General features: G+C 38.4%; 5 protein-coding genes across 5 annotated transcripts; 3 read left to right on the forward strand and 2 right to left on the reverse strand.

The window, feature by feature from the left end:
* Window positions 1-1,033: 1,033 nt before the first annotated feature.
* Window positions 1,034-2,017, reverse strand: G6M90_00g079730 (uncharacterized protein; the record flags this gene model as incomplete). Its single annotated transcript, XM_066131139.1, has 2 exons — window positions 1,034-1,605; window positions 1,669-2,017. 2 exons carry the CDS (start codon window positions 2,015-2,017, stop codon window positions 1,034-1,036), a joined length of 921 nt encoding a protein of 306 aa, XP_065986954.1.
* A 447-nt stretch (window positions 2,018-2,464) lies between these two features.
* On the forward strand, window positions 2,465-3,385 carry G6M90_00g079740 (uncharacterized protein; the record flags this gene model as incomplete). The annotated part of the gene is made up of 1 exon (XM_014684459.1): window positions 2,465-3,385. One exon carries the CDS (start codon window positions 2,465-2,467, stop codon window positions 3,383-3,385), a length of 921 nt encoding a protein of 306 aa, XP_014539945.1.
* Window positions 3,386-4,435: 1,050 nt separating this feature from the next.
* G6M90_00g079750 (uncharacterized protein) lies at window positions 4,436-5,461 on the forward strand (the record flags this gene model as incomplete). The annotated part of the gene is made up of 1 exon (XM_014684460.1): window positions 4,436-5,461. The coding sequence occupies one exon, from the start codon at window positions 4,436-4,438 to the stop codon at window positions 5,459-5,461; it is 1,026 nt and encodes a 341-aa protein (XP_014539946.1).
* Window positions 5,462-6,447: 986 nt separating this feature from the next.
* Window positions 6,448-7,272, forward strand: G6M90_00g079760 (uncharacterized protein; the record flags this gene model as incomplete). The annotated part of the gene is made up of 1 exon (XM_014684461.1): window positions 6,448-7,272. The coding sequence occupies one exon, from the start codon at window positions 6,448-6,450 to the stop codon at window positions 7,270-7,272; it is 825 nt and encodes a 274-aa protein (XP_014539947.1).
* Window positions 7,273-7,323: 51 nt separating this feature from the next.
* Window positions 7,324-7,929, reverse strand: G6M90_00g079770 (uncharacterized protein; the record flags this gene model as incomplete). Its single annotated transcript, XM_014684462.1, has 2 exons — window positions 7,324-7,801; window positions 7,850-7,929. The coding sequence occupies 2 exons, from the start codon at window positions 7,927-7,929 to the stop codon at window positions 7,324-7,326; spliced, it is 558 nt and encodes a 185-aa protein (XP_014539948.1).
* Between the last annotated feature and the right edge of the window lie 5,160 nt (window positions 7,930-13,089).

Here is a 13,089-nt window from a genome sequence, read left to right on the forward strand (position 1 = left end):
TTATAAGTAAATATTTCTTTTTATAATAAAATAAATACTTACCTACTAAGAGGGGTGAGCGCACCTAGCAAAAACAGTAAGCCCGCTGAGCAATTCACCTTACAGCTGGTAATAACTGCCACTTCGGAATAGCCTTGCCAAAGAGGGTGTACAATGGGACTTTCTGAGGGCATCAAATGGTAACTGTGGTCCTTTGGATTCATATTTACTCACATTGCTACAGGGCCAATTGCAGCAACTATCAGTTCCCACTGGAAAAGATACACAAGGTGAGATGAAGTAAGTGATTTTGATCCTATTCCTTACGATTAACCCGCCACCGGGACTGACTGTGCGGGGCCATAAAGGGAGCCTGGTAGTGAGGTTCAACTTCCCTTATTGGCAGAGCAGATCCAGACATTGGATGTCGCGACTTCCCATAATCTCAGTGTTGTGACCTGTCCATGTAAATAAACTGGACATGGCGTGGGGGTATTTTTTTTATTTTTTCTTTATCTTACTATTAAGTATAATATTTATTTCTAAATAACTTTTAATATAGCGTGAGTGTGCTTCAGCTTTTAAGAACAAAGTAACACTAGATAGTATTAACACGTACATAGTCCCAATACGTTTACCATTTCGTTAGCAACGCGCCGCAGACACATCCGTACCAGCCTGCCCCCCCAACCTGCTCGTGGCGGTGATTGCCATGACTTGGTTGAGTGGGAGGGGGGAGTATGGATGGAGGCCACACCTTAGTTTGGTGTTTGGACGCTGGCAATGGCCAGTATTTTTACTGTTGTTCTTTGGCTACTATATCTTATTTGTAAAAAATAATGTGAGATGGACGCATGCCGTCTCCCTGAGGTTCTTGGTGAACATTTTTTAAACAATATTGAAAGTGTATTAGCACCACAATGCGAACATAAGAACATTAGTTACATAAAACCCGCTACAAGCCGTGTCGTGGGCGGCATGGGATCGCCTCGACGGGAATTACACTCGGAACCTCGCCTGTCACAAGTTCAGCTTTGGCTACATACACAGGGACTCAGTGGCCAGCACCAGCAGCATGAGAAAGCATCGCTTGTCGCAACGATGCCGCCGAATTAAGAATAATGCCCAACACCGCGGCATACCCTGCCGTCAAGGGCACCACGTCCTTCACCTCATCGACCCACGAGATCATGATTACCACCCAGACCGCCACAAAGCTGACGACTATAATCACCGGCGCCAGATTGGCTGTAAAGCCGTCTTTAGGGGCGGGCGTCAGCGTCTCAGCAAAGATGAGCACAATAGGCGCGACAAGGAAAGCGTACGCGGCCGCGAGTGCCATGCAGCGCTCCAAAACACGTCTCAATTCACTCCTCATGTTGCTGAGATATCTTTTTCCCCAGATCGGCTCGTCGTTGGGGCTCCATGGACCGGCGGGAATCACGATTGCCTTGCCACCTCCAAGGCCAATCTCGAGATGGGCGAGTCGTGCAAAGTCAATCCCGGCCTTGTCCATTTCTTGAATGAGGATCTTATGGTCGACCCGCCGCTCGGAGGATGCAATGAAGGGGTCGTCCCGTGTCCTGATAAATTGGACCATGTAGTCATAGTCTTGGACGGCTTTTACTATGGTCGAGATTATGTTAGCAGCCATCCTGTGATGCGGGACCGATTTTGGTGGTTTCGTACTGTACGCCTGGAGGTCTTGCTCCCAACTGCATTCTGTATTATTCCCCTTGTCACCTTTGGGATTGGTGGGTTCCTTTCCTTCTTGAACCATGGACGCTGCATGACGGATCAATTTAATTTGGATCTTTCTCATGTGCATTCTCTGTAGCTCTGTGAAATCGACTGGGAAGCCTTTTCTGCCGCTTAGGTTCTCGTCCTGGCCCCGGCGCAGAAGATGACGAATCCAAAAATTCAACGAGTCTCTGTTTGATATGGGCCATACAAGGTTTGCCCGGTGGTGATTGACGAGCCAGTCAAACGAGTCACTTGGCTCGTAAACGTGTCGATTGTCGGCGTTGTTGTTCGCCATGGGGGGCCACGCTGTCCGCCAGTTTTTAAACCAGCACCAGATAGAAGTCAAGTCTGACGACGCAGAATGGGATTACCAGAAGTCAAAGGAGCCAAGTTCTGGGATTCTAGTTTGAAATAGGAATGCATACGTCAAGTCACGGTCTGGGTGTGGTCGCCGCGCCACCGCCACGTCTCGCACCTGCGATGGAAAGATGCTGCGGCTTCTCACCACTGTAAGGCTTTATTTTCTATTGCAGTTTTAAAAATAGAAAGAGTGGGCCAAAATTAGAAAAGATATTCGAGGATACCCAGGGGGCTCCTAAGGTTAGCGGCCCGTCTGCTTAAATCCCCCAAATCTCTAGCTCCATCTAGTTTGCACTGTTTTTTCTTGTTTCTATTTCAATCATCCCTGGCTCTATGTAATGTCAATGTCAGATGCTCTGGAGAAACTCTACTCCTAGACGTTATGTTCGCCCCAGGCCGTCAGCGAAGCGGCCTCCAAGGTGATATAGACTGCAATGAACGGGGAGCCGATGGTATATTAGACATTGATACTGATAGCAGAGTCCAAGATCAACAAGCATCCAACCAGCAAAAAGAACAGGAAGCTATACAGGAAGTAGCACGGGAAATCGGAAAGGAAATTGCAAAGGAACTTGCAAGGGAAATCGGGAGGGAAGTCGGGAAGGAAGTCGGGAAGGAAATCGCAAGCGTTATTGCAGGGGAAATCCCACGAGCAGCCAGACTGGAGGCTACACAGGAAGATACACAGAAAGTTATACCACGGGATACACCCCAGGGAGATGCACCACAGGAAGTTATACCAGGAGGACTTGCACCACGAGAAATTGCACCGCAGCAGGTTGCTCAGAACATTCAGCAGCCCGTAAACCAACTGGATAACGAGCAAATCCAACTCCTCAGGGCTACAATGACTCGGGCGTCACTTCGGTCATCATGGCGGCTACAACTAACGTTTCCACACGGCTCCGAGTCCCTCGTGGATGAATTTTGCACCGAGTTCAACCGGAATCTGTCCTGGTCCCATATACTTAAACGCAAAGCTTCATCTGCCTACATTCTAGATGCTCCGGATCCCCCGGACCCGGCTTTAGGCTGCCGAGTGATATTGCCAGTGCATGGGCTCGTGCAAGTGGCCCCGGTGCCGATCCCGACTCTGCATTTCGGGAGCAAGAGGGCTGCGAAAAACTTCAAAAAACACGCCTATGTGTTTGAGCACCCGCCTGAGGACGCAGAATCCCAAAAGTCGTTGTATATGCCTGCGATGTCGATTGATGCGTTCCGGGAGAAGTTGAGTAGTAGAGGATCAAGGGTTTGGAGCTGGTGGCCGAATCCTAACTCTCATCTTCATTCTGGGGCGTTTTGACTTGGATCCTACGAACCCAGTCCCAAGTCCGTGGCAACCGCAGTAGAGTTGGATGAAAGGCACGGGGGATAGAGTTAAAGTACTTGGGATTTCGTATATATAGTTGGTGATGGCCAAGTAGACTTCGCCGATGAGTAGATGGCTGTCAATAAATACTATCAAGACCCTTGCTTGTGTTTAATTTGAATAAGGTAAATCCCTCATCTTCTCAACAATGTCAGTCCAGGGTGCTGGTCGTTCGGCCGCAACGCTCTGGCTGGTATTCCCTCGCTCCAACATATCTTCGACACGAACGCGCGCGCCAACCTTATCCCTGGCACTGTTGCATTGGCGGCTTCATGCTTGATGCCGCAAAGGGACAGATGCCAATTGACTCTGGATTCAATGTTCCTTCCCTGCCGCCCCGTGGCGCTCTACTCCCCATAACATTCCATCACAAGCTCAGCTCAGCTCAGCTCGGCAGCTTCCTGCTCCCTTTCAAGATTTGAGTGTAATTTCTTTTGAGGGCGGGTAGAATGGAAATTGCACATCAGGTCCCATTTTCAGTAAGCAGTCGGACACCTACTTTGTTCGTTTGACTGTATATGTGACCGTCGGCTCCAGATCTGCTCAAGACAAAGGTGCAATGTGAGGAATTTGTTCCCGCAGCGGAACGCATCATCTCGTGCGCGACACCCCATGACGCCATTATTGGGTTTCAGAAACTTTATTTTGACTTTGGAGCCAACAGCGCCTCGGGAGCGCCAAGAGGCAGATTGACCAACGATTTATGGCAGACTGCGACGTTTTTCTGGTCAAGCTGTTCCCTTTTGCACGAGATCATGGTCTTTGGTTATCTGGCGTGCCTACAATGCCGAAAGGAGACGGATCTGTCCACAAATTCGCCTCTGTGCTGGTATATAAGGGCACAACGTATATTTCAATAAGCAAGGAATACAGTCTCGTGATTTTGAGACAAAGCATCGCAAGTAGTGATACCCCTTTGGAATCCATGAATACATTTCTACGCTTTTATTATCCACACCGAGGACAGAATACCTATCTTAAACAATGTCTCAAAACGGGAGTCCAGAACAGACTCCTTTACTAGAGCGGGCTGCTTCACCAGAGGCTGGCCCTTCGCAGGAGCCGCGACCTTTGGTGGAACGGGCTCCTTCACAAGAGAGGGCTGCTTCACCACAACCGGATCCTTCACAGCAGACGGCTGACTTACCAGAACCGGGTGCTTCGCCAGAACCGGGCCCTTTGGAAGAACGGCCGCCTTCACCAGAACCAGGCCCTTCACAAGAACAGCCTCCTCCACAAGCGCGGCCTCCTGTGCCGCGACCAGAGCCGCCAACCCCAGACACAGTCCCAGAGTTTGAGCCTGTACGGCCCTCCCGGAGATGTGTTTGGGCCAGGTGGTTCGGCTGCTATTCCCGACCCTCAGTCACTGGGCCTCGAGAAAAGCGCCTTGGTTCTACAGACTTTGACAAATATTGGAATGCGACTCTAAGAATCCACAATGAATCAGAATGCGAACGCACCCGCGAACAAGGCCTCTATGTATTCACCTACTGGTTAGTCTGGGGCCTGGTGATTGCTCAGCTAATCATCTCAGCATTCATCACGGGCTTCACTGCATTCGCACCAGCACCCAGCCAGCATGCTCTTAGGTCGATGGCGGACACTCTAAGCCAAATACCCATTACGAGTCTAGGAGGTGCCACGTTTATAATTACCAGTCTTTTGAGCCTGATGAGGACAGAACCCGAGAGGAGATGGAGGAATTCTCAAGAGTACAAAAAGGTCATTGACCTTATTACGCAGACTTCGGAAACACTCGAGTATCTCGGTTGGGTGAAGGATATGAGAGTTCCAGACCCTACAGGGGCACAGCAGGAGCCTACGCAGGCCAAAGGACCTACACAGCCTATACATGCTCCACCTCGTCCGCACGGCATTCGGCATGTAGGTGGCCTTGTAGAGGACGCATTTCTGGCGTACGAAGCTGCGAAGCGGAATGTAGCTCTCAACAGACCAGGTGATTTCGGTCTGATTCCTCCAAGGAGCCCTGTAAATACCGTGGAAGTATAAGAGCCTTTTCGTATTGTCGTGCTTTGAAAAGGAAAGTCAAAGGAGAGAAGGAGAGCGGGAGGAAGACAACGGTTGCGAGATGAGACTAAAACGGCGGATTTGTATCACGTTTCCTCCGACTATTGCTTTTTTGCCGTGAATAAACGTGGTGCTACTAGGGTTATACTGTCAGAACATACAATACTTTACCGTAACCTTCCATCTGGCATCGGGTGTCTGCAACGAATAGGTCTATTGTTTCGATGTGTCTATATCGCGGAGTCATTATAAGAGGTCACGCGAGTCGAGGCAAAACTGACTTATGTGACTCAACTATGTCTGACTGGTGAGCTGACATTTACTAACAAGAATGTGTGCAAGTAAGCAGTCTCGGGTGTGAAGCGATTCCTAATCCTACTTGGATAGTTTAGCGGTAATAGCTTGTTAGTACTGCTATAAATTACTTGGTGGGCTTATTGACTCTTTTTGCTAAGTGTGTTTATCGCCTAAAAGTTTATTATTTACTACTTGAATCCCTTATATATTTACTTATAATATAAAACAAGTTCTTCTATTCTATAATTTCCTGCTACATTTCTAAACGCGAAGAATACTTCTACTTATTAGCTATAAAGAATATTAAAAATAGATTTTATATTAAATACTAATAAATAAATAAATTTAAATAACTTTATTAAATCTTACTTTTTATTTTTTTTTTTATTTTTTAAAAGTTACTTCTTATAAAGCATTTAATAAAACGTGGTAGAGATAAAGCCAAGTGGAGAGGTTTTCCAGTAATTGTCACGTGGTCGTCATGTACTAGTGGAGAGGTCCCTTTTCTTAGGCCAGACTTGGGCCTCAGACCATCACCTCTTTGTCGCCGTGCGAGAAGTCAATTGATTACGCCAGCTCAGGCTGTCCCCATTCACGAAAGGCCTCGACGGCAAAGCCTCCGGATCTGTGTCCTTGGACCAACATTCTAACGATCTGTCTCCACGGACGACATGCAGATGGCGTGTCCGCCGGCGCCAGGACGCGCAGTCCGGACGCTAATCGTTCTGCTTGTCAAGGCAACGCGCCACAAGCTCTTACGAAGACTCTGGAGAAAACAGACCGGCCTTTTTCACATTGCCAACATCTGCATCAAGACCAAACCAGACGAGAACCTATCCGAAGCCTACGCTATGCAATTCGTCGGCACACACACATCCATTCCCGTGCCCAAGGTGTACTACGCCTTCGTCCATAAGGGAACATCATACATCGTCATGCGCCACATCAAAGGAAAAATGGCTGGATTTGACTGGTCATGCCGCTCGGAGGAATCAAAAGGGCGAATATTGGATCAACTGCGCGGCATGATCAGGGAGCTTCGCTCCGTTCCTCCCCCAGAAGGGACACGAGTTGGGAGCATCGACGGCGGGCCATTCTGGGACTGTCGTCTGCCATCACGGGACTACTGGGGCCCGTATGTCACCGTTGATGAGTTTCACCAAGCATTGACCGACGGCATTCCTTGGGACAGCGACTGCACCAAGTTCCCTGACCTTGCCGAGCTCTTTGCCTTCTATCGGCAGGCAGACTATGCGTTGGTTCTGACCCACGGTGACTTGAGTAGCCTCAACATTCTGGTCCGTGGGGACACCGTCGTTGGACTAGTAGACTGGGAAACAGCTGGATGGTTCCCGGCGTACTGGGAGTACACAACTGCGAAATATGTCAATCCTCAGAATCCATTCTGGGCGGACCCCGTCGATCAGTTTATAACGCCTATGCCAGAGGAGTGGAGGATGGAAACTATTAGGCGCAAATACTTTGGTGACTTTTGACAAATTTACTGAATCCCCCTGGATCATTCGCGCAGAAACCATCCGTCACATTCAAGGCACTCGCTCAAACCCATCAATCATATCCCAGGTTGCAGCCTTTTCCCGGTCAAATTCTCCCTGTCCGTCAAAACGATGGGCGGCCTTCTTCTGTCCGACATACCACATGGCAGTATCTCGAATCGAATCCCAGTCAAGATTCTTGGAGGTCCCCAAGACCTTCTTATCCCGCAGGGCTGTTTCGATAGCCTCTTTCACCCACGCGACACAATTCCACCCCTCCACTCTGGGTCGAATTGGGATGTTCCTCAAGAGAGACTCCAATCTGTTTCTGTCCTTGACTTTGCCAATCATGACTCGAACAAGCAACATCGACGTTGGCAGCATGGTGCTCTCCAGCTCCTCGTACTCCCAGACAGACTCGGGCACCGCTCCGGTGCCAATGAGCCGCATTTTCTCTCTCGCGTGGAAACGAGCGCCCCTGCTGCGTTTATCCTCGGTCTTCGGCCCCACTATGAGAGCCCAGTGGTATCTGTCACTGTCAGAACAAGACGGGCGTGCTGACATTGCGGTGACTTACGTGTCTTCGAGTCCTGGCATGGTTGGTGCCCCTCCACGGGCATACAGGGCAACGTACAGACGATCTTTGTCGGAAGGCATCTTTTGTCTTTGGAGGGAGGGTGCAGTTGAAGAGCAAGGCAGTCATTTCTCTATCAAGAAGGACAAGTCTTTATACACGAAAGGGCCAAGCTGGCAAGGCATATTCTGTCTTGTTACGCGCCCCTGGCTCCCAGGGAGAAGGCGACCGCACAGATAAACGGACCCAAGAGTACTCGGACATGCGATTTCATGGCCATGGGATACAGGCGCGCGCCAACTGCGGCGACCTCCTGAGACCAACATCTGCGGCCTACTTGCAATGCCGGTGAGAGCAGGCCAACACAAGGCAAGGCCTAGGGGCTTAATCAAGGCATCATCAGGGCCGGCGGAATGCGCTGTCTACAATGGCGGTTGTATACCCTTTGTTATTCGTCATCTGGACAGCCAGCACACTGTCGAAGCAGGCTACCGCCAGCCGCGACTGCGACCCAGGTATGTTGGTCAACCAGTGGTCGGCCATGTTGGGATCCAGTCGCATATGCTCTGGTGTCGTAATATGTGACCCGTGCCAGTACGCCCCTGGCTACGTGGTAACGGTGCTTTGTAATTGGAGGGCATTAATATTGACTACATATATGTCATCGGTTGCTGGCAACTCCGAGGCAAAAGGATCCGTTGTCAGTGTGCGATTATCACAGCCAATCACGGTCACTTCGGCTGGATTGGTGGGTGGGTTGTACATTAAGGCGCGTACCGCCCACAATGTATGTATGCCGCTGTAACTACATATGTATCTAGCATCCCACACAAGGGGCAACTGGGTTGTAGGATCAAGTGATTAATTGATGGGTCGATGATACTCCGTAGTATATACCCGTTTTCCATGTAATCCCGTACCTCCACTTTCCCCCCAACAAGGCAAATACAATCTACCCCCTGTAAGTTTAGCCACCAGTAACTTCTAGTAGGTGTTATAAGGGCTAAGAGCCCTATCAGGTATTATCTAAGAAATTAGTAATACTTTAAGTAAAATAAAAAATATAAAAAAAATAATATATTTTTTATAAAAGAATTAATACTTTTAACCTTAATTAATAGGTTATATATTTTTTTTATATTACTTTAATAATAATAATTTAATAGGGTATTAAATATATAAGCTTTAATAAAAAGTTTTTTAGTATAGCTTTTTAAGCTTTATAAATAGCTTTTAATAATACTTTACTTTTAGGCTTTTTTATTATATATATAGTATTAATTTAATATTTTATTTAAAGTTATATATACTTTATAAAATTAAGGTTAATATTATATAATAGCTATAAAATAAATTTCTTACCTAAAAATATTTTCTTAATTATATTAATAGTTAATTATTAATTTTAATTTATAGTTAATTTACTCTATAATTAAATAAAATTATATATATAATATAGGTATTATATAAGCGTAAAATCTAAAATAATATTAGGCTATATTAGGCTAAAAATAGTAAAAAATTAAAAAAGTAAACTATTTTAGTGTAATTAATATTATATTATAGCTGCTAGTTAAGGCTATTTTATAATAGCCTTAGCTATTATTATTATAAAAGTAAACTTTACGCTTATAACTTATACTAAGTTATATTAAAAACCTAAAATACCTATATATATAGTATATTTATATAATTTTACTTATATTTTAAGTTAGTCTTATTTCTTTTTATTTAAGTTATTTACCTTTTTTACTATTAAAATTATAATTAATTATAAGTTATTACCCTTATATATATATATTTTTTATAAGCACTTATTAATATTTATTATAGCTATTTATAAATAATAATAATATAAGTAAAAGTATTAAAAAGCCTAATATAAGTAAGTTATTTATTATAATTTTTAAAAGTTAAAAGCTAATAAAACTTAAAAGGTAATATAATTAATATTAAATTAAAAGCTTTTTATAATAAAAAAAATAGCTATTATAAAGCTAAAAATCTTAATTTAATAAAAATTAAAAAAAATAATAAAGCTATTAAAAATATAAAAAAAAAGGCTTTTAAAAATATAAAGCTAAAATATAACTTTAAAAAAGCTATTATATTAATTATAAAAAAGCCTAATAAAGCTAATAATACTAAGAGTAAAGCTACCTAATAAATTTATATTAGCGGTTTTACCTTTTTTAAAGGGGTAATAGTTAATTATACTTTATATAATAATATATTATCTTATTAAAGCTTAAAGGTTAGATTCTAAACCTAAAAGTTACGTAAAAGCAGTAAAATTTACTATAAGTAAAATATAGCTATTATTATACCCTATTTCTTATTCTATATAATATATATACCCTTTTAAAAGCTAATAAAGTAAGCCTAAAATATCTAATTATTAGCTTATATTTTTATTTTATTAAATTTCTTAATATTATTATTTATAATAAGTATATTAGCCTTATAGGAAATTACTAGGAAAAAGGCTTATAATTTATAAATATTATTATAAATTACTTACTATTATTAGTTTTATTATACTAGGTTTTATTAGATTAAATTTAATACTTTTAATTTTTAGTAATTAAGTAATTCTATTATTATATAAAATTAAGGTAAAAGTATTATATATTATAGCTAAGCTTATAATTTAATAATTAAAATTACCTATAAGTATTAAGATTTATTAGGGTAATAAATATAGTTTAAGCTAAGAAAAGTTAAAGGAAAATAAGGCTATTATAAAGCTATTTTAGTAATAAAAAGCACTTTAAATATAATAAAATCTAAATAGCTTTTTTTAATATAACCTAAATTTTTATAGGAATAATAAGTAGCTAGTTATAATTCTTATAAGTAGGCTTAATTAAGTAAAAAATTATATATTAAACCTATATATAAGAAAAATTTAATATTATTATTATATTATTAATAAAGTAATTACTAGTATTATATAGGGTTTTAATTATAATCTTATTTTTATATATTATTATATTATATTTTTAAAAGTAGTAATAAGCTTTAATAAAAAGCTGGTTTTTAAGGGCTTAATAGCTAAAAAATATTAGATTAATAAGAAGATTTAAAGGGTAAATAAAATAAGAATTTACTACTAATTTATAGTATTATAATTTATATTTATAACTTTAAAATCTTTATTATTATTATTAATATTAATAATATTATAAGTAAAAGAAATTTATATTATTATAAGGCCTTTAAGTATATATAATAATACTAAATTTAAGCTTTTTAATATAATATTAAAAGGTATATTAAAATCAAATTTAATAGTATTATAAGCCTTTAAAAGTAACCTAAAGCTACTTAGCTTAAAAGTTACTTATTTAAGTATATTATAAAAGTTTATAATAAGTTACTTAGTTAAGGTATAAGGTATACTAGAAAGTAACCTTATAAGAGGTTCTAGTAAAATTACCTGCTTTTAAGGTAATACCTAAAGTATTTTTAATAGCTAAAAACCTATATAAAAAAGGGTGTTTTTTAGAGCCTAAACTATATTATATAAAGGAAGGTTAAAGTAATAAGTTAAGTATTATTTATATATAAATTTCTTATAAATTTTATCTTATTAATTATATAATTTTTTACCCTTTAAAAGAGGTAAAACCGCTAATATAAATTTATTAAGTAGCTTTACTTTTAATATTATTAGCTTTATTAGGCTTTTTTATAATTAATATAATAGTTTTTTTAAAGCTATATTTTAGCTTTATATTTTTAAAAGCTTTTTTTTTTATATTTTTAATAGCTTTATTATTTTTTTTAATTTTTATTAAGTTAAGATTTTTAGTTTTATAATAATTATTTTTTTTATTATAAAAAGCTTTTAATTTAATATTAATTATATTATTTTTTAAGCTTTATTAGCTTTTAACCCCTAAAAGTTATAATAAGTAACTTACTTATATTAGGCTTTTTAGTACTTTTAAAGCTTATATTATTATTAGTAAGCTAGTTTAGTTAATTTTATTTTATAAAAGCTTATATTAATAAGTATATACTTTATATATAATAGTTTATAAATAGCTATAATAGATATTAATAAGTGCTTATAGGAGATATATATATATAAGAGTAGTAACTTATAATTAGTTATATTAGGTTTTAATAATAAAAGAATAACTTAAATAAAAAGAAATAAAATTAACTTAAAATATAAGTAAAAGTAAACTATATAAATATATTATATATATAGGTATTTTAGGTTTTTAGTATAACTTAGTATAAGTTATAAGCGTAAAGTTAGTTTACTTTTATAATAATAATAGCTAAGGCTATTATAAAATAGCCTTAACTAGTAGTTATAATACGGTATTAATTATACTAAAATAGTTTACTTTTCTAGTCTCTTATTATTTTTAGCCTAATATAGCCTAATATTATTTTAGATTTTATGCTTATATAATACTTATATTATATATATAATTTTATTTGATTATAAAGTAAATTAACTATAAATTAATATATTTTATAATTAATATAATTATAATAAAAAAAAATCTAAGTAATAATTAATAATAAAGTATAAGAAAATTTTATTTTATAAAATTTTATTAATAAATTATAATTATTTTAAATACTTAAAAATAAGCTTTATTAACTTATAATTATAAAAGAAATTATAATAAAATATAGCTAAAAAGTAATTAATATAAAAGTTATATAGCTTTTAATTAATATATAAAGTATAAAATATTAAGTTATATTAAATATTATAATAATTTTAAAATATAATATTATATTAGAGATATCCTGGTTATAAGTAAGTAATTTATAAGTTAATTAAAAAACCAGCTAATTTTAATAAGATTTACTAAAATATAGTTATAATACTAAAAGTAACTGTTATAGTCTCAGGCTAGAGCCTAGACCTAGCGATAATAGCAAGTCTATATAATACTAGATTAAATAGTTATAAAGGACTTATTTAATATATACCTTTTTAGCTTTATAATTAATTATAAAGCTCTAGGTAACCCCTAGAATAATTATAACTAGCACTTATAATAGCTTAATTAGGCTAGTTTATTATATTTAAATAAGTTTTTTATAAGGTTATAAGTTTAAGCTAAAAGCCTAAGCTTATAAGAAAAGGCTTTAAGAGGTATAAAATATAAAAGAAAAGTATATTATAATTTTAGGCTAAAGCCTAAATCTAATAATAATAATAAGTTTATATAATATTAAATTAAATAGTTATAAGGAACTTATTTAATATA

The sequence above is a fragment of the Metarhizium brunneum genome, chromosome 4 (genome assembly GCF_013426205.1).
Source record: "Metarhizium brunneum chromosome 4, complete sequence".
In the NCBI taxonomy this organism is placed as follows: Eukaryota; Fungi; Ascomycota; class Sordariomycetes; order Hypocreales; family Clavicipitaceae; genus Metarhizium; species Metarhizium brunneum.